This window comes from Porites lutea, chromosome 1 (assembly GCF_958299795.1).
Source record: "Porites lutea chromosome 1, jaPorLute2.1, whole genome shotgun sequence".
NCBI lineage: Eukaryota > Metazoa > Cnidaria > Anthozoa > Scleractinia > Poritidae > Porites > Porites lutea.
This window is the reverse complement of record NC_133201.1, coordinates 12,790,728-12,809,607: the sequence shown is the minus strand read 5'-3', so window position 1 is coordinate 12,809,607 and position 18,880 is coordinate 12,790,728. Positions and strand designations below refer to the sequence as shown.

General features: G+C 37.9%; 1 protein-coding gene across 1 annotated transcript in view; it reads left to right on the top strand.

The window, feature by feature from the left end:
- Positions 1-17,477, top strand: part of LOC140945478 (WD repeat-containing protein 70-like) — a 22,141-nt gene extending 4,664 nt beyond the window's left edge. The window contains exons 4-24 of the mRNA XM_073394499.1: positions 976-1,065; positions 3,611-3,684; positions 4,735-4,806; positions 4,898-4,957; positions 5,284-5,346; positions 6,317-6,457; positions 6,574-6,657; positions 8,200-8,276; positions 9,189-9,259; positions 9,355-9,422; positions 10,259-10,297; positions 12,259-12,358; positions 12,922-13,006; positions 13,770-13,836; positions 14,348-14,419; positions 14,734-14,834; positions 14,934-15,013; positions 15,280-15,396; positions 15,785-15,900; positions 16,209-16,252; positions 16,873-17,477. Coding sequence (XP_073250600.1) covers positions 976-1,065; positions 3,611-3,684; positions 4,735-4,806; positions 4,898-4,957; positions 5,284-5,346; positions 6,317-6,457; positions 6,574-6,657; positions 8,200-8,276; positions 9,189-9,259; positions 9,355-9,422; positions 10,259-10,297; positions 12,259-12,358; positions 12,922-13,006; positions 13,770-13,836; positions 14,348-14,419; positions 14,734-14,834; positions 14,934-15,013; positions 15,280-15,396; positions 15,785-15,900; positions 16,209-16,252; positions 16,873-16,963 — 1,712 coding nt within the window. The 3' untranslated portion in view covers positions 16,964-17,477. The remainder of the gene's footprint in view (positions 1-975; positions 1,066-3,610; positions 3,685-4,734; positions 4,807-4,897; positions 4,958-5,283; positions 5,347-6,316; positions 6,458-6,573; positions 6,658-8,199; positions 8,277-9,188; positions 9,260-9,354; positions 9,423-10,258; positions 10,298-12,258; positions 12,359-12,921; positions 13,007-13,769; positions 13,837-14,347; positions 14,420-14,733; positions 14,835-14,933; positions 15,014-15,279; positions 15,397-15,784; positions 15,901-16,208; positions 16,253-16,872) is intronic.
- Positions 17,478-18,880: the final 1,403 nt, after the last annotated feature.

Genomic DNA, 18,880 nt, shown 5'->3' with positions numbered 1-18,880 from the left:
GGCCGCCTCGCAACCCAAAAATCTTGTTCCACTCGCTTTAAAAACAGCTTTTCTTATGTGAAACTTGTGTCAGAGGTCAATTTTTCCAAGTCCAGTAATATTTGCTTGAGTTGCTCGCATTCTAGCTTCAAACGTTTGAAAGATATAAATAAAAATGCAATCTCAGCGCGATGAATTATCGCAAAGGTTAGTCAAAAATTATATTATGATTTCATTGCACTAGTTTTTCTAAAAATGTAGTGCCTGTTTGTTTGATTTTGTTGGCCGTAGGGAGGTTCATTTAAAAGTTTACTAACGCATTGTTGCAAAACATTCTGCTTCACGAAGCTTAATTCCACAAGATCTCCTCAGTCACATCCATGTGTCAATGGTTTCTTTCTTACAGTCTCTGTTGTTGCTGTTTCATTTCTGCGTATTCCTTTCGCAATTATCTGAGCTTGTATGGAAGCTGGTAGAAGAAACAAGCCTTCACTCGGGATCAAAGTACTTCCCATGTTTTGGTCCTCTGGCCAACGGCAATAAAAGTAACTCCAAAAAATCCCTATTTTGCCCAAATCAAAACTCAACGGGAACAATATATCATTGATCTGTAATCCTGGGAAGTTTTAGTGTAGTATCGAACTCTACTAAGCGCAATGCAAACGGATTTTTCAAGGTTCTCTTACTCTCCTCGCATCTTTTGATTTTGCGACATCCTGTCCAAAAATCAAAGTTTGGTGCATGCACAGTAATGGGATACTGTTCCTTTAATAGAGGTGACTGCTTAACACATGTCAGTTGTACAGTAATTGAAGGAATATTTTTTGGGACTTAGGTAGGTGAACGCTTAAAGAGGGTGACCACTAAATAGAGGTTCGTTTAATACTTTGTTTATTTTTTAAGTTGGAAACTTTGGAAATAACAGTTGTCAGTGGATTTCCCTTTTATAAATCAGTAACCAGACCTCACATTAATTTTTCTTAAATTTATAACCAGGAAAAAAGACTGCAAAGCATTTTAATGTTGAAGATATGTTTGAGAAAGCAAAAAGGACAGCTGTGGAACTATCCAGCAGTAGAAAGAAAGGTACCAATAATGTAATTTATTGTATTAGAGAGAAAATCTGAAGAATTATGTAGAAATAATACTTGTTAATTGCTATGCACTATGACTTAAGGAATATTTTGTCAAATGGAATCCTATGAGTCACCCAGTACTGACTCAGACAAACATTTTGATCCATTAAAGACAAACGTGCATGTCTGTATGGCAACAGTCCTCTCTATGGGTACCTACAGACGTTGTTTTTATCGCACATTTTCCATCAAATCGTTAGTTTTTCATGAAAGGCTGCAAAACAATGATTTTTTTACGGTGGTGATGCCACTAGCGAGCTTGAGCAATCACAACCCCATAACAGAAACAAGAAAATAAATGATAAAAAAGCAATAGGTTTAATGAGCAAAACAGCTTTTAACGTGCATTATACTTTTTGGTAGATTTGCACAAATAACATTGTCAAACTTGGGAATGGTCATGCGATCGTCGCTTAAATCTCTAAAACTGTCATTTCATCAATAGCGATTGTCATAATTTTAATTTGTCGGAAATACCCATACAGAGGCTCAATAGGGAAACTAAAAAATGGAAACTTAACAAATTGTGAAGTTAGCTTACTAGAGAGATAAGAAATGCTTAGTACTAAATACTGCTGCTTGAGTGAGGGTAAAACCAACTTGAGTAGGCCAAAATCTCTCAAAGAGTTGCTGGAATGTTGGAGAAAGTCTTCCTGTCATTTCCAAAACCTACAAGGCATCACAAAGTGCAAGCATTGTTTGGCTAGTGGCTGGCGTGGCTGGCTTGTAGGAATTGTTTACAGAGTCTGAAAAGTATCACATGTACTAGAATCTATAGTATATACTAAAACAGTGGATAGTGTTTTTCGCACACTCTAATTGGCTACTCAGTCAGTGAATATCGCTGCACTATTCACTGATTCACCTCCAGTTCCTCTGAGCGAGTGATACAAACTTGTGTAAGTTGCGAGCAAAATGCCTTCCTGGTTTACTGCCGTAACAAACAAAGAAATTTCACAACTAATCAAGCAAGCTGTTCCCAAAATACACGAGGGAAGGTGACGAAGTTCGGTTTGAAAGTTTTAACAGTGTCTTTTTGACTTGAATTTATTAATAAAACCGTTGAAAATGTTTTTTGTTTACAAATGCAAATGAAGTCTTGTGTTACTTTACTATTTAGTTGACTTGTTCATAAATAATCCTAAAACTAAATGTAATAATCTTTTTTACATAATGATTTTAAATACAAAAAGAATTTACAACTCCTTTTAAAGAAATTTCCCCACAAGAGCTAAACAAATGCCTTCAAAAGTTTTATTTGTCGGTAAGAAAAAGCGACAACCACAGACATTCGGTCATTGTGCGCCAAAATAAATGGCAAGCAGAAAATGAGTTAAAAATCATCATTTTTGTGCTTAATTATCTCACTGTTTTAGTATACAGCTATTTTGAGAAAGGTTGTCGGAAAAAATGTGCACGTGACAGTCCCGAAAGGAAATACGGGATATGATCAATACACTGTTCCTGACGACTGTAGCTGTCAAACCTACTTTTATTACTTTCCTTTAGCACTTACAAACGCATTTCCATGGCCTTTCATGCCAATTCTTTCAACTTTCTTTGAACAAAAGAGACTTCGAAATCACCCACAATGCCTTTCATGATTGTTGTGTGCACTTTTCCTGACAACCTTTCTTGAAATAGCTGTGTACTAAAACAATTATTCACCTCACTGTCAGTGGCTAGTGGTGGCTATTTACCTCGCCACTTCACGGCCTCGGTAAATATTCACCACTAGCCACCTTCGCTTCGGTGAATAATTGTTATTTATACAAATGTTTGTGCTTTTTGTGGCATGAAGAAAAGGTGCTGCAGCCAAAATTCCTGTTCTTCTGAAAGCAAATCTGTTGCTAGAACAGTTTAATGGAGAATGCTTAAGAAAAAAGCCCTGAAATCTAGAGCTGAGCCAGGGACAAACTATAAGAAGCATGTTTAAAACAAGTAGCAGCAAACAAAATTATGTTGCATAAGGCAAAGAAGTGCTGTCATTTGTTTGTCTGTCCACATGTTTACTTGTTCAAACGATTATTGGTCCTAAAAATAATGGATATGTTTATAGAACTGTTTATTAGAGCTCTCCCAAAATGAATTCATTTGAGTGGTCAAACTTGAAATTGAAATTTCCTTCAATAACTCTGTAAAGCTGTAAGAGTATTAAGTCACAGGTGCATGAATGTTTATATTGATGTAGTATGTTGGTTGGAGTTTTAATTTTAGTTTTTTGCTTTTCCACTTCATGTTTCACTGAAGAAGAAGAGTGTTTGTGTACAATGTTTCCCTAGTAACTGGTTATTAAAAATAAAAAAAACCATCAGAAAAGGCAATGACTGAGAGCTGAAAACACAGTGTAATGACCATTCATTTATTAAAGTGAGAATTATTAACATTCTTACCTACATGGTGTGCCCTGTCGTCTTGACAAGGAGAGCTATATATACAGCTACACTATATAAGGAAACAATCAGAATGTACTTTTTATTAATTGTACTTTTTAGATCCCTCTGAGGATGATATTGAAGATCATCCTGCACCATTTGTGATCATGCCACCAGTAGCTATGGACAAAAAGGTACAACTGGCAAAAAACATATCATTGTATTATTGTATGTAACTTATTTTACATCTTTTTCTACAAATAAATAATATTAGTGTCTTTGGTAGTTGTGACCATTCAGATGAAAGCTACTGAGCAGTGTTATCCTGTTGATTATCTATGCTCCACCCTCAATGTGCCGCTTCCATCATTTTTTTGTCAATTAAAATAATGCTAAGGTGTGACCATTCAAATGAAAACAATACAGTGAAACCTCTATTAAGGGGACACCTTCGGGACCTTCCCAAGTGTCCGCTTAATAGAGGTTTGTAAAAATTGGGCAATGTTTGTTAACAATAATTAATATTCAACGGTTACTCTGTACTGTTATAAAGTTCCATGTTGTTAAGGAAGCTAAGGAAGCTCTGCTGTACTTTGTGCAAGATTTTCGGTCTAATCTACAGTTTATTGACAGCTAAATGTATTGATTTATCTTTATCAATCAACTAGAATACGTATTTCAAGGCCCGGGGGGGGAGGGGGGGTACTTCCTTATAAGAGGCTAATGGGGATGTGTCGCTGGATGGGATCGTATTTTCATGACTGGATTGACTATAATGGGGTGGCATTTTCAATAGAGTTTCTAGAATGGGGCCGCACATGCAATTGTGCAGTTCTCTCTTGTGGACCTACTTTTACTAATAATTATGCAAAAGAACATGCTTCTAAGCACGGTTATTATCTGAAGTCCTGTTTACACTTTTTCAAGATTTTTCAAGCATGTATATGTTGTAGTTAATTTTTATCTCAGGTGATAAGTCAGGTGATAATTTCTCTTAAGCGAAAAAAATTGACATAGCATGTTTGTAAAATGTTTGTTGATTGGTAAAATAAAGAAAAGTTGTTGAGTTTTCAATTCAAAACCTTTATCAATTTTGTGCTTGTGTGATAAGTGCATGCAAAGCAAAACATCTTGATGTCACAACTTTGTTTACATATTCTCACGCAAACATGCCTCTCGTTCAATCAGAGTGCACGCACTATTTTTAGTTATTTTTATAAAATGAAATTAAAATTTCTCTTGAGACATCTGACAGAGAAAGGAAGGAAGACAGCGATGATGATGATGACAGAGAAAATGATGATGATGATCAAGAGGTACACTTGCAAATTACTTCATTTTTAGTATGTTTAAATTATAAATAGAAAACTAATAATGATAATAACAATATTATTATTGTTTTCTCAGAGCCTGGAAGGTCGTATCCCTGTGAGTCATGAAATTTCACTGGATCATGGGAACAAAACAGTTGAGTTTCTTGTTTGATTGTTTTTGCTTCTAAATCTATGCCTTTTTGGGCAGAGAAACTGCTGGACTGATGGTATTGGTGTTACAATGTATTGCTTTGACATAAAATAATAGTTATAATAATGACTGTGATTTAATTGACCAAATACATTGTAAAAGTATAAAATGTATTGTAGTTGATAGATGTGATGCATTGTTGTAGGGTTTGTACATGATTGAAAAGAAGAAACGTGATTACTGCGCTCTTGATATCACTGGTAAATGATTAAGTTTTAAGGTACTGTACTTATATTAACTGAGTGCTAACTTAAAGAATTCTGTTTAAGGTGTCTGCCCTTGCCTTGGATCCATCAGGATCACGGCTGGTGACTGGAGGATATGATTTTGAGGTATGTGTTTCAACAAGGGACGATGAGAGATGACAGAATGTCTTGTGCCATTTTGGAGTATTTTATTTTGCTGAAGTTCTGTATATTTTTAGGCTGGCCATAAAATCACATGCCTTGACAGTGCAATGATGACTGAATCAAGGATTAAAATTATTTGAATCATTGTTACACGGTGGGCCCATAGGATGCAAAAAGCTGCAACCTAGGAACTATTTTTGCATTTTTTATTCGTTTGAGCTCAAACTTTGCAGGATGGTTGAACTTTGTATTCCAAAAAATCCCATGTTTTTTTGTTTTTTGATTTTAATGGTTTTGGTGGGAAAATGATGTCATGAGATTGCAGCAAAATTAAAATTTCAAGATATGGCAAAACAAATAAATAATTTAAAAAAGCACGGCATGATAGAATAGAATGTGAACATTTTTTTTCAAAAACTCAATTAGTTAAAGAGTTATTAAACTTGATTTTTGAATTTCCCGCCATTCTGTTACTATTTTTAGAAACATAAGTATGTTTCAAGATGCTATTTCTCTAAAGCAAATGAGCTTTGCCCAAAATTTTTTCACATTTGTTTCTATCACCTCAAGCTCTTTCAAAATTATTTATTTGTTTTGTTATAACTTGAAATTTAAATTTTGCTGTCAATCTTGTGACATCATTTTCCCGCCAAAAACCGTTAAAATAAAAAAAGCAAAAAGCATAGGATTTTTTGGAATACAGAGTTCTACCATCCTGCAAAATTTGAGTTCAAAGGAATAAAAAATGCAAAATTAATTCCTTGATTGCAGGTTTTTGGGTCCTGCAGGCCCAGCATGTTAAGTGTCTATGTGAAAATACATGTATGTACAATGTATTTTAAATTTCATGCAGAGGACCTTTAACATTTATTTTCTTCCTCAATTTGACGTATGACCACTGTAAAGAACACTCTACTCTACAGTTCTATAGTATAATAAGTCTATTTTTCAGGTAAAATTTTGGGATTTCAATGCCATGGATGCATCTCGCCGTGCTTTTAGGACACTTCAGCCATTTGAATGTCATCAGATTAAATCCATAGAGTATAGTATCACTGGTGATGTTGTTCTTGTTGCTGCTGGCAATGCGCAGGTATACACAGTTCTGTTTACATTAGATTCATTGCAGGGATCTCTGTGCACTTCTTTTCCTTTAAACCCAGTCCCATCTACTGAGTAACCTTCTGTGTCATATTTTATTCCTTTTAGGCCAAGGTTATTGACAGGGATGGGTTTGAGGTTCTTGAATGTGTGAAAGGTGACCAGTATATTGTTGATATGGTTAACACTAAGGTATGTTTTGCACTGACAATGGAACTTACCTAAATATTAAGATTGTACACAATTTATTATTAGGTTGAATAGTCAGGCATTATTTGTGAATTGAATTGCAGTATTTATACCTGGCAAGCATCTGTTATTCAAGGGTAGAGACTTTTTTGAAAAGCTGTGGTATTTTATCTTCATCATCTACATTTGTTGAAGTGTTTAAGTCCACGACAATATTTGAAAGATGAAGTGAATAATTCCATGATCTAACTCCTCTTACTGCTCTAACTTCCTGATGTATTAATTTCTTGACCACTCTAACTGGCTAAGCAAGGAACACCTACTTTTAGTAAGAATTCCTGAATAACTGAAATACAGTGTAAATGTATGGCAGACAGAAACGTAATGTTTGGGCCTTTAAATTTCAACATAATTGTCATTGTCCTGAAGTTTCTAGCACAGGTGCAAAGGGAAGCTAGTGAACTAAAGATTATAAGTTCAGTAAAAATAATTTATTGTTTGCATGTCTAGTTTCGTTTGTTCCAACATTTCTTTCTTTCTCTTTGTTTCATTCCATTCATGCTGACCCCCATCTCTTTTAGAATTGATAACAAGGATTTTGATGCGCTGAAAAAGAAGTCGAAAGATTATTACCTATTGAGTAAAAGCAGAAAAGCACAGTTTCCAAATAATTCACCATTTCTGAAACATGATTTTAACTTAACTGATGATCAACTGAAAAAGGTTTTTATCCTGCCTCATAATCTAGCCTTCGAACCATATGTTAGAGCTTTTCAGTACAAGATTCTTAATTCTATATTATACACTAACAGCAAATTATATAAGATAGGTTATACTGCGGATGATAAATGTTCTTTCTGTGATTCAGAACCGGAAACGCTACCTCATTTCTTCTTCCATTGTGTGTACTCCCAGCTTTTCTGGAAACAGTTCGAATCCTATTACTATTCCTTAACAAAGGAATTCTTTCACCTTACTCTGCAAGACGTATTGATAGGAATAATAACCTCTAAATGCCCCTTACTCAATTATTTGCCACTGATTGCTAAGGTATATCTTTGGGATTGTAGAAGGTCTGAAACGCTTCCAAATATAACTGGTTTCAAGCTAAAGGTCAAAAATAAATATGAGACAGAGAAATATATATGTATGAAAAACAATACAATAGAAAAATTTACTAGGAAATGGGCGATAACCTCTGGCTCTGTGCTTCTATAAGTTAGGTTTAGTATTATTATAATTGTTGTTGCATTATATTGTTACTTTAAGATACTGTGTACTAGTAAGTAGGCACTGTGTAATTGTTATGCTATGGTTACTGCGTAAGTGTGTAAGTAAGTTTATTTCAGTAAGTAGGCACTGTGTAATTGTTATGCTTTGGTTACTGCGTAAGTGTTTAAGTAAGTTTATTTTAGTATTATTAGTGTAATAGTAAGTATGCACTGTGTAATTGTAGTTTTATAGGAAATAAACAGACATATTAAATATATATATATATATATATATATATATAAATTTCATGCTGTATTTTTTTATTCTGCACAGGGCCATGTTGCCATGTTACACAATGCTTGCTGGAATCCAAAGACTAAAGATGAATTTATTTCCTGCAGTGATGATGGGTATGTTTTTCGTCCATGCTTGTGGAAGTTATAGCCAGCCTTGTTGGTCTTCTCTATGTTGTCTTGTTCAGGTTTAGCATTGGCTCACACAAAACTCATTAGAGATACTGCTCACAGAATACCTTTGAAATGAGGCAGCACTGACACAGATAGTATAGCATTAGAACTAGCGTCTGTACTGTTCACGCTTCATCTGCATTTTTTAACTAAGAGTTACCTTGTACAGCAGAATAAATATTAACCTAGAAATGTACTGCTCAGTAACTTTCATTTGAATGGTCACTTAAGGATTTCATTCACACACTCAACAGTTACATGTACATTGTAGAACCACCATGTATATGGTAGTTATGAGGAAAGTGCTTCTCATCAACTTTCATTAAAACTACTGCAAAACATCTATGCAGTACTTTTGGAAAGTCATGCAATCCAAGACTTGCCAAAGGTTTAAATCAAAACTAATGTTGTTAATGGAGAGTAGGGGTGGTGAAGTGGTGAGAGCTCTTGCCTTCCACCAATACCGCCCTAACATGGCCTGGGTTCAACTCCCAGCGTTAACGCCATAAAATGAGTGGAGTTTGTTGTCGTTTCTCTTCTCTGTACTTACGTTAGTTTTACCATCCCCTCAAAGAACCAGCATTCGCAATTCCAATTTGATCTCTTGGATTTACCTTGGTCATGGCTCGGTATATTAAGGACTAGTGAAGTTTCACTCTGATTTGAACCTTTTGTTTTCTTTGTCTTACATCATTCGTGAATGGTTACCAATGGTAACACAGAGGATGAGCCGTAGTGTCTTCAGTTAGTTCGGGACACTGAGAAACTCGCAGGTTGAGCAGTTTTTTATGGTTTTGGATTTGTTTGGTGACAGTAAAGAATATTTTATCAGCCTTTTTATCTCCCTGGTTACAGGACTGTTAGAATATGGAACACTGAAAACCCCAAGAAGAACAAAACTGTCATTAAAACGAAGAATAAACAAGGTAAGGCTATGGGTAACTTAATATACTGCACTTTGTATATAAACTTATTATTGGAATAATAATTGCCAAAATTATTTTTGTTGTGATTTGTTTAGGAAAGAAAACAATTCCCACGCGCTGTTGTTTTAGCAGAGATGGACGAATCATAGCAGCTGCATGCCAAGTAAGCCGATGCAGATGAGATTAATTGTCCCTACCGATGATGGTCATAACGTTTTCTTGAATAGCATTAGTAGCATTCGTCAGGATAACTATTGTCATCCAAATCAAGCAAAACGAACCTGCAGCCTCAGGTCTTAAAATGTACCTACATTTCTGCTGACTATCTAGACTGACTATGGGACTAGAAAGCTTAGGGCTGTCTGCGTCTTTGTTTCACTGTATCTCGTGTTTCGTCACTGGACACTGGACTTGTATGGCTCAAGTCTATGTAATTGCTGGGTTTCTTTAGTTCTATTTTGCTCAAAGAGAGAGGGAAGATTAGGCTGCGTGAAGTCTCAATTGTATGTAGGTAGTTGCGTAAAATAATTATAATAACTCCGTGGCTTTCGAGGGATAGATTTCATCTTGAAGGACAGGCACTCGCACGGGAAGAAGTTTTTTTAGTTGGGCGCTTGCGTTTTTTTTATTAATTTCGCAAGTTTATTCTTAACTATTTCCCACAAATGAACCGGTTCCTTGGCTAAGGTACAGTTGTTTATTCACTTATTTTTTTACAATGTTCTGTTAGGAAGCAAAACTAATAGTTGTTTGTTTACAGTAATACTTTCGCATAGATAATTTCACTTATAAACACCATTACAATGGTGTTAACCTGACAGTTTTTGTAGTAGACAAAGAGTTTGCTGAAGCCAGGCCAATGTCCATAATATTTCTACATTTACATTCGGGACATTAAATTTTTTTCAACACTTTGATCCACCCCTTTAGTATTGCCGTCAGGGTTTGCTGTGATATTGTTATTACAAGTATCTCGTTTCATTTTGTTTTTTTTAATAGGATGGTTCTATTCAAGCGTGGGACACCAGAAAGCCATTTGTAAGTCAGCAGGGCTATCCACACTAAAAAATCGATCGGTTTCTTAACAAACATTGTGGCAGTCTTGCATGAGGCATTGCCTTTTGAATAGTGGAAGTGTACATGACTATCCCAGCTGGTTTGCAGGCAATGCAACCACATAATCACTAACAAATATAATCACTCAAACATAGGATGATTGAAAACCCTAACATGGCTTGGTTATTTAGAAGCATGTCCGAGCTGCTGAAATTGGCGACTACCAAGAAACAAATCTGGTCAGTGGTCCGAACGAAAGCCTCCGAGCTTGAACCACTCGACCATGTTACCTCCCGTCCCCTCCCTACCCCAGTATGTGGCTGATAAAAATAAGGCGCTAGGTTTGACCGTTGATGAAAACGTAAAGAAAGTATTCGTTTTGTTTATGAAAGAGAAGTGGAGGATGAATACCGTAAAATTCCGAAAATAAGCCCCTCCATGTATAAGCCCCTCCAAATATAAGCCTCCCAAACTCGTAACGCAAAAAACCCTCCGTTAAATCGTCCCTCCAAATATAAGCCCCCCCTCGGGGCCTGTACTTGGAAATTGACCTCAAGTACAAAGTAAAACAAAGAGAAACGGTAAATTTCCTTCCAAGAATAAGGCTAGCCCAATCGATTTTGAAACGCAAATTTCCCTCCGTACATAAGCCCCTTCAAAAATAAGTCGCTCAAAAATGGCCTTTGAAAAATATAAGCCCAAGGGCTTATTTTCGGAATTTTACGGTATCACCTTTTAGCTTTACGCTCTGCTTACCAGGAAAAAGGGGTTCTCTATTCAAATTTTGGAAAAGAAGGATTTCGAATACAGTGGAACCTCGATAAAATCATAACAAAGGGACAAGGCAAGGGTCTGGCAAATATTTTCGCTGTAACAAGGTTTCGTTATATCGAGGTTCTTTTCTATATTGTATACTGTTACTGGAGTGTTATACCGAGGAGTTCGTTATATGGTAAATCCCCTATTACATCCCCTTAGGGAGGAGGGGGAGGGGGCTTATTTCTTTCAAACACTTTTGAAGGGGGGCTTAATAGAGACCGGGGGCTTATTTGAAGGGGGGGGGGGGGGCTTATTTAATTTAGCAAAGATGACGGCATTAGTTTTCCTTAAAGAACTAGAATAGTCAATACAAAGTGGAAAAGCTCAAGTAAAGGAAGTTGGAGGTCATGCAACCGAGGATCAAAAACAAATCCCAACTTCCAGTTGGTGAATAAACCATCCCAGATCAGTCCGCAACGAACGTTTACAGTTGTGATAGATTAATACAGTCTATCATTTATGAGTGAAGAATAGTAAGGGGGAAGGGAGGGGTGGTTAAAAGAGATGGGGGGGGAGGGCCTATTAACTTTCTTCCCCTGAAAAGGAGGGGGGGTATTTGAGAGGGGGGTTCAATAGAGGATTTACAGTATAGAGGTTCGTTCAACTGTGTCAACAAACAGAAGGTAGCGAAGCCCAGCGAAAATGCACAGCTACAAAAAATACTGAATACCAAAACATGCGTTCAATTGTCAAGACATACGAAAAGAAGAGGTTAATAAAATTTAGTATAATTTTACTAAAACTGTGGATAATGATTTTCGCGCCCTCTGATTGGCCGCTTAAACTCCGTATGTCCAGTGATATTCACCTCCGAGCGACGCCAAACTCGCGTAAGTTACGAGCACAATGGCTTTTCTCAGTGTCGATGGCTAGTGGTGGATATTTACTACGTCACTTCACGGCTCGGTAAATACCAAATGAATAATTGTTATATATACTTTCATGTAACTTGTGTAACGTCACGTAACAGACGTTTACTATTTGTTTGTAACTTCAAGTTGTTTGGATTTTGATGCGCTAGTTTTGTATCGATCGGTGTAAGACGTTAAAAAAGCATTTCCTGTTCTTACAGCATTCCAGTAGAAAGATTGGGTTATATTTTTTGGATGTTTTTTCTTTAATAGATCCATCCAACTTACCTGCAGCGTACAGCTCACACATTTGGTAGCGACACATCATCACTGACTTTTTCACACGAAGGAAGCTTACTAGCATCCAGGGGAGGTGATGGTTAAAACTTGAATTGTTCCTGTTTAGCTCCTCTTTCAATCCCAAGAGTGCCTGAAGTCAAGATATACCTGCCAGGAAACACTATCTTATCTAATTAATCAATAATCATGTAATATTTCTTCAAATTCAACTGAAAAAAGACTGGTTATGATAACATTCCATGCTCTTAGTATTGATTCCAGCAAGTAAAAGATCACCTAGCTACAATACTCGTCACAAATCGTTGAAACAGACACCGCTCCCCTTGAATTTTCTAGCAAATTCTTGAGATTTACTCCCCACACTTTTGTTCTCACTGTAATGTGCCCTCTCCCTCCCAAATGTTGAGCCAAGCGTATTTTGAAGCACTGAGACCACTGTAATACCCAAATCAACATTGGGGAAGGGGAAACGCAAACAAGTGTTTCAAGATTTTTGACGAGGATTGTAGCTTAGTTAATAAGATAGGCCTGTCTTAGTACTGTTATTTGTGGCGTTAGATCTCAAGGTAGAACTCCGTACTTTGGATAACTTGATGCTTCTTAGTGTTTTATTGACTGAAGTTATTATTGTTCTAGGTGATGACACTTTGAAGATATGGGATATTAGAAATTTCAAGAGATTTCTCAACGTTGCAATGAATTTGCCTAATTTTTATCCACAGTAAGTCTCATTCCCACTTAGATCGCTTATTTTAGTCTTTTTAACTGGCCACATTTTATACTAGCAAATTTCGTTCCAAAATAATCATTTCCTTTAGCTTAAATGTCGCAATTTCCGTAAGGAGTATCTGCTCCGTGTCGATTGGAGACATGGAGCCTAATCAGTTTGGTCTTGTTCATAAACAAAATTTCCCAGCATGGTGAGATTACATCATATGTCTTCCTGTATGATCAATTTATAAACAATCGGAGAGGTCAGAATTTATATATTTCAAGTTGATACAGTTGAAACTGCATGTTCGACCACTTCTGGTATAATTGACCACATCCCACACCCGACCACCTTTCCAAAACACGAAATTCTTTGCTGTCGAAGCCCCATAGTTGGAACCCTATCGTAAACGACCTCCTCTGGTAAGCCGCCGAGACCACTTTTTGGGGTGACGGTTTCATAATTTTCCATTGTTTTCAACGTCTTTCGGGGGACCACTTTACACGTGGTCTGTTACGCACTTTGAGTGGTCACTTCCGGGATAATCCGCTGTATTTCATTCACTTTCTTGTCTTGTGCTACAGTGATTGTATGGTGCTATGAAAAAGAGAACTTTACATTTTATTATGTTTTTGATTGATCAATTAATGCACTAACAGTTTTGAGTTGATTGTTCCCTTAAATACTATTGATCTTTGGTTCTTTTAAAGCAGCCGAAATTAAATTTGACTTGACTTTTTCCGGGTTAACGACAGTGTTTTTGTCTTTTTAGGACTTCTTGTTTGTTTAGCCCGGACGACAAAATGGTGGTAACAGGGACATCAGTAAAAAAGGGACAGGTAGCTATTATAACTGGAAGGATGCATTTCTTTCTTTTATGAGAAAAGAAAACTGAAAGTGAGAAAAAAGCAAAGCAAAAACAAACAGAAAAATTCATAACAGTAAAAGGAATTCAGTAGCGTATCTTGCAGAGATACAATCATGGACAAAAGCCTTGGGACAATTTTGCATTCGTGGGGCTTTTTTTGAAGCACACATGTCCAACCCCTCCCCCCACCCACAAACGTCGTTGGATGCGTGTATCCAGAGTAACTTTCGAGTTTCATCATTGTTTAAGATAAGGGGAGGGTGAACTGCAAGGTATTAACGAAAAGGTTAAACTGTGTTTTTTATGGCACCCAGAAATATTGCGTCACTGTCCCAAGGACGTTTTTGTCCAGGATTATAGTTACACTCTCTTCGATGGTATTATGAAGGTGAACAAATGACAGTGTGGTTGGTAGGCTTGACATCTTTCGTTATCTTTCTATCACTGGAGTAAATGTTTTTACTTTTGAATTTGTTGCGCAGGGTTGTGGTAGTCTGGTATTCATGGAAAGAGATTCATTGCGGAAGCTGTATGAATTTGATGTAATCGAATCTGTAAGTTATGAAGTGTTTTTTGTCTCTTTGTCACGTAGTATCCTGAGACCAAACTCACTGTATTTTTACAGTTAGCCAATCATAACAGACAGGTACCATCTACTCAGCCAATCAGAATTGAAAGGAGACCAGTAAGACTGACGCCAAGCGCGGGTAACCAAGTGTGATCATTTCAACCAATCAAAAAGCTTTGCAATTCAAGACCACAGCAATCGTGCTATCTAAAAAAGAAAACAAGCAAATTGAAAAATGTTTGAAAAGCTGTTGTTTCTTGATATATACAACAATGTGACTATAATTGCTTCCTTTTGTAGAGTGTTGTTAGCTGCTTATGGCATCCAAAACTCAATCAAATTGTTGTCGGCTGCGGAAATGGAACGACTAAGGTTTATTTTGACCCTGAGAAAAGTAACAAGTGAGTTAACCTCTCTGCTTTTGGTTGCCCACACTTGCTTTCTTCAGTTATACCACCGTTTTACTTAATTTTAATGAGTTGCCATTGTTGTCTTCAAAGGGGAGCTAAACTTTGCGTTGGAAAGGTCAAGAGGAAAGCTGTTTCCAAAGAAATGCCTCTAAAGGACCAAATTATTACTCGTAAGTTTGTAAAGTGCTTTGCCTTTCCAATATTTATTACCCGCCTTGAATTGCTCAAGAGGGGGAACAACCTCGTTCCCAGTGTTCTCTCCTACCCGTCACCATAGGGTAGGAGAGAACCCTGGGAACGAGGTTTGCGGCGGGGGGGGGGGGAGGGGTGGGGCGGTGTGGGGAATCCGGTAGGAAGCACCAAATTCCTAGAGTATGTTGTCTATTAAAGGGAATAAAATAATTTAACAATTCGATATTATTTTTTGTCTTTTTAGCGCATTCACTGCCAATGTTCCGTGAGAAGCGATTTAAGAATAAAAAGAAAGTGAAGGAAGCAGACCGTAAAGATCCAGTCAAATCACATCGACCTGATTTACCTGTGACTGGCCCTGGTGAGTGTTTATCTAGGTGTACAAGGGGAGCGGGGGGAGGGGGGGAGGGTGGATGAGTAATGAAGGCAGGCCGTAATATAAAGATCCAGTCAAATCACATCGACCTGATTTACCTGTGACTGGCCCTGGTGAGTTATAAACGTGATACATATTGTAGATTAAGAGCCTCACTTTTTATTATTATTGTTATTATATACACTGGGGAGAAGGGCATAAAGGAAGTAGACCGTGAAGACCCTGGTGAGACCCTGGTGAACCTGATGTACCCGTGATTTCTCTGGTGAAAAGGGAATTTAAAACCGAAAAAAAAAAGGTCTTTAGGACAATTGTCTGGTCGATTGTTGTGTAACAGTCAAGGATACGTAACCTAATGTTGTATTTGTTGCAGGTCATGGTGGGCGTGTCACGTCTGGAATGTCTCTGTCAGCTTTTGTGGTCAAAAATCTGGCGCTAGAGATGAAAGATGATTCTCATCCGAGAGAAGCCATTCTCAAGCACGCTAAAGTAATAACCATTAGATTGACCACTCTTTTTTGACTCTGCCTGATTGCTTCTTTGTGCGATTTTCCGAATGTCTGTCTATCCGACTATCGTGTCGTCTGCCAGTCTTTATGTGTGACTGTACATCGGCTACTTTTCCTTTTTTTTTTTGTCCTGCTGACTGCCCAACTGACTTACTGACTGACTGTCTTACTGTCTCTTTGTGTGACTTGGTATTTGTCTGCTTTTGTGTTGCTTCAGATTCTAAATGTCTGAACGGTGGTCAAGTGACATAGTTTGTCATAAATTGTTTCTTATTTGATTTCCTTTAGGCTGCTGCTGAAGATCCTTACTGGGTGTCACCTGCTTATGCACAGTAAGTTCATTTTATGAAATGACCTTTTCTTACCCAGCCCCCTCCCTTCTCGCGGGCTTCGTCGTGCGGAGCGCTGACGCGTCAAAGCGAGGTTGGTAACAACTTGTTGTGAATGATCACCTCAACACTCTGTGACGTCATTCACTTGAAAAAGGCGGATATTACCAGGCTGCTGGGTAAGCGCCACTCTCCACAGCGGGAGGCCGCTGCGGTTCAAATTCTTGCTGGATCAGGACTCAGGGTCTTTAACTGAGTAGAAAGTGTTGCCTTTGTAAAGACGTCTGCAAACGGTTAGACTTTCTAGTCTTCTCGAAGAAGCCTTGACGATAAACCCGTCTTACAACCCTTGCACATATAATAAAGTGTGTGGGACGTTAAAAACCCACACGTTGTTCGTGATGAGTAGGGGATGTAGTACCCGGTGGTGTCGTCCATCTCAAATTCACACTAACACAAGGGGTATCATTCTGAAAAAGGTAATTCCCTAAGCATTGTTGTAAATTATCCCTGATAAGCCCAGCAGTGTGACCATAGCATGGCTTTACTACCCCCACCTTGGTATTTCGTAGCATCCGCAATTGTTCTCGAAATTTTTCTTGTATTGTTTGTCCTTTCTACAGCACGCAACCACGAACTGTTTTCCAAGAAGAGGAGGAGGAGGAGGAGGAAGATGAAGAAGAAGCTCAGAGAAAAAAGATGAGAATATTGTAGTCTGTTGTACTGCAGTACCCGAGGAATATATACTATATACCGGGGACTGGGCCCGGCTCTAGAAAGAGAAGTAGTGAGGCCTAGGACCAAGTGGCAGATTAGTAAGGAGAATGCAGTGGTGTGGACAGGTCAAATCTACAGTTCAGAGAAAAAACGTTGCAACTTCTGAAACTCAGTAGTAAAAACCACGAGGAAGAGTTTAACCTTAAGCAAGATTTGGCGAGATATTGCTGGCGTACTGTAAAAAAAAAAGAGACGGAGGGGTGACTCGGTTGGCTATTAATTTCGTAGTCTAGAGAGCGGATTTACGAAGCCCACTTAAGCTAAAAAAAATGCCCTACCCAATGTTTCCCAATAACAGCCTTTTATTTTGTTTAGGATATATCTTAGAGGATTTAGGACTGTTTCGTGAATCCGGTCCTAGACAAACTGGCAGTATCTGTCTGTCTGTTATTTGTATCAGCTGCGGAGAGGCTTGCGCCCATGACCATTCGTAATAAAATCGGAAAATTCGTTTTATGTTTGTTGTTACTGTCAAGACTTGGCCTTCGTGGCAGACCATCGAAACGTACTGGCCTGAGTTTAGAATTTTTCTCGGGAGGTGCACCTCAGTAAAGTGAATGTGAACGGGGGTACTCAACAAAATTTTATACGGGAAGGCTAAACCCCTTACCCTTTTATATACCAGTTTTCAGACAGAAAGGGTACCCCTGTCGTATACCTTTTAATGACAAATGGTACCCCTTTCACATAACTAGCATTCCAGTTAACTGAATAAATCAAGATCGTCAAAACTAAACAGCCAAAATGCATATAAAAAGACATTAAAGTGTACATACCTAATTAAGAGAGAACTCTGTTATTTTCTTATTGTTTTCTACCCTATAAACAACAAGGGAAAACTTACTTTTCTTAGTAGAAAGAAAACTTCTCACTTTCGTAATCTAACATTTTCGGGAAAATAGCATTCCCCGTGAAGTCATTGAAGAAGCCCTTGTAATTTCGAAAAGCCTCAAGTTCCCCTAGGATGACCGAACAGATACCAATTTTATAGCGCCGCAATGCATTTCTAGAGATCTATAATAGTAATCTGGATAGCTTAAAAGAAACTTTTCAATTCATTTAGGAGGAAACCGTCGTTGGGTGCCCCTGAAAACCAGCTTTATTGCCCAAATTGTCGCCGTTTCAAAACAGTCAGTTTAACATGTGTCAACCAATGGATCATTGTATGAAGAAAAACGAGAGTCAGCGTTGTGTCAAACAAGCTAAACAAACATCCTGTTATTATCCGCTATGACGTCAGCTTTCTCATTCTCAAGTAGTCTAGTTTAATTTGAAAAAGAACTATTGGTTTGAACAGAAATTTTTAGAGACAGTTGTCTGACCACTCAGTTTGACATTCTGCGCCTACTTCAACAACGTGCCCGAGTATTGATTGGGATGACCCTGTGGTATTGAAAGCCATCAGCAAAGTTGAATACCCGGGGGTACTACTCTCTTAGATAAGTTATATAGGTATGGGCCGCCCCAAAGGGTATCGCTGTGGCGCCGCTTCGGTCTGACTTTGCCCATTTTGTTCTGGATTCGAGTACTGGTTTTCGAGGAAAACTACGGGATTATATGAACGCATTGGTCGTTTCCATTTCAAATGATTTAGAAAGAAAGAGAAATATCCAAATTCGAAATGGATTTTAAGAAATATTTTTGTTGGCGTTCTAATTAACCTGCGAGCAGAGGTTTCTCTCTCGCATGGCTCTTGGCGTTTACGAAGTCGTTTGGGTCGCTTGTCAGTCGCATAGTTGGTTTGTCTTATACGTCTCGGGAGAAACTAAGCGACAGACAAGCGACGCGAACGACTACGTAGACGCTAAAAGCCCAGGTGCAGAGGTACATGGAGAAGGGGCAGACAAGGGGGAG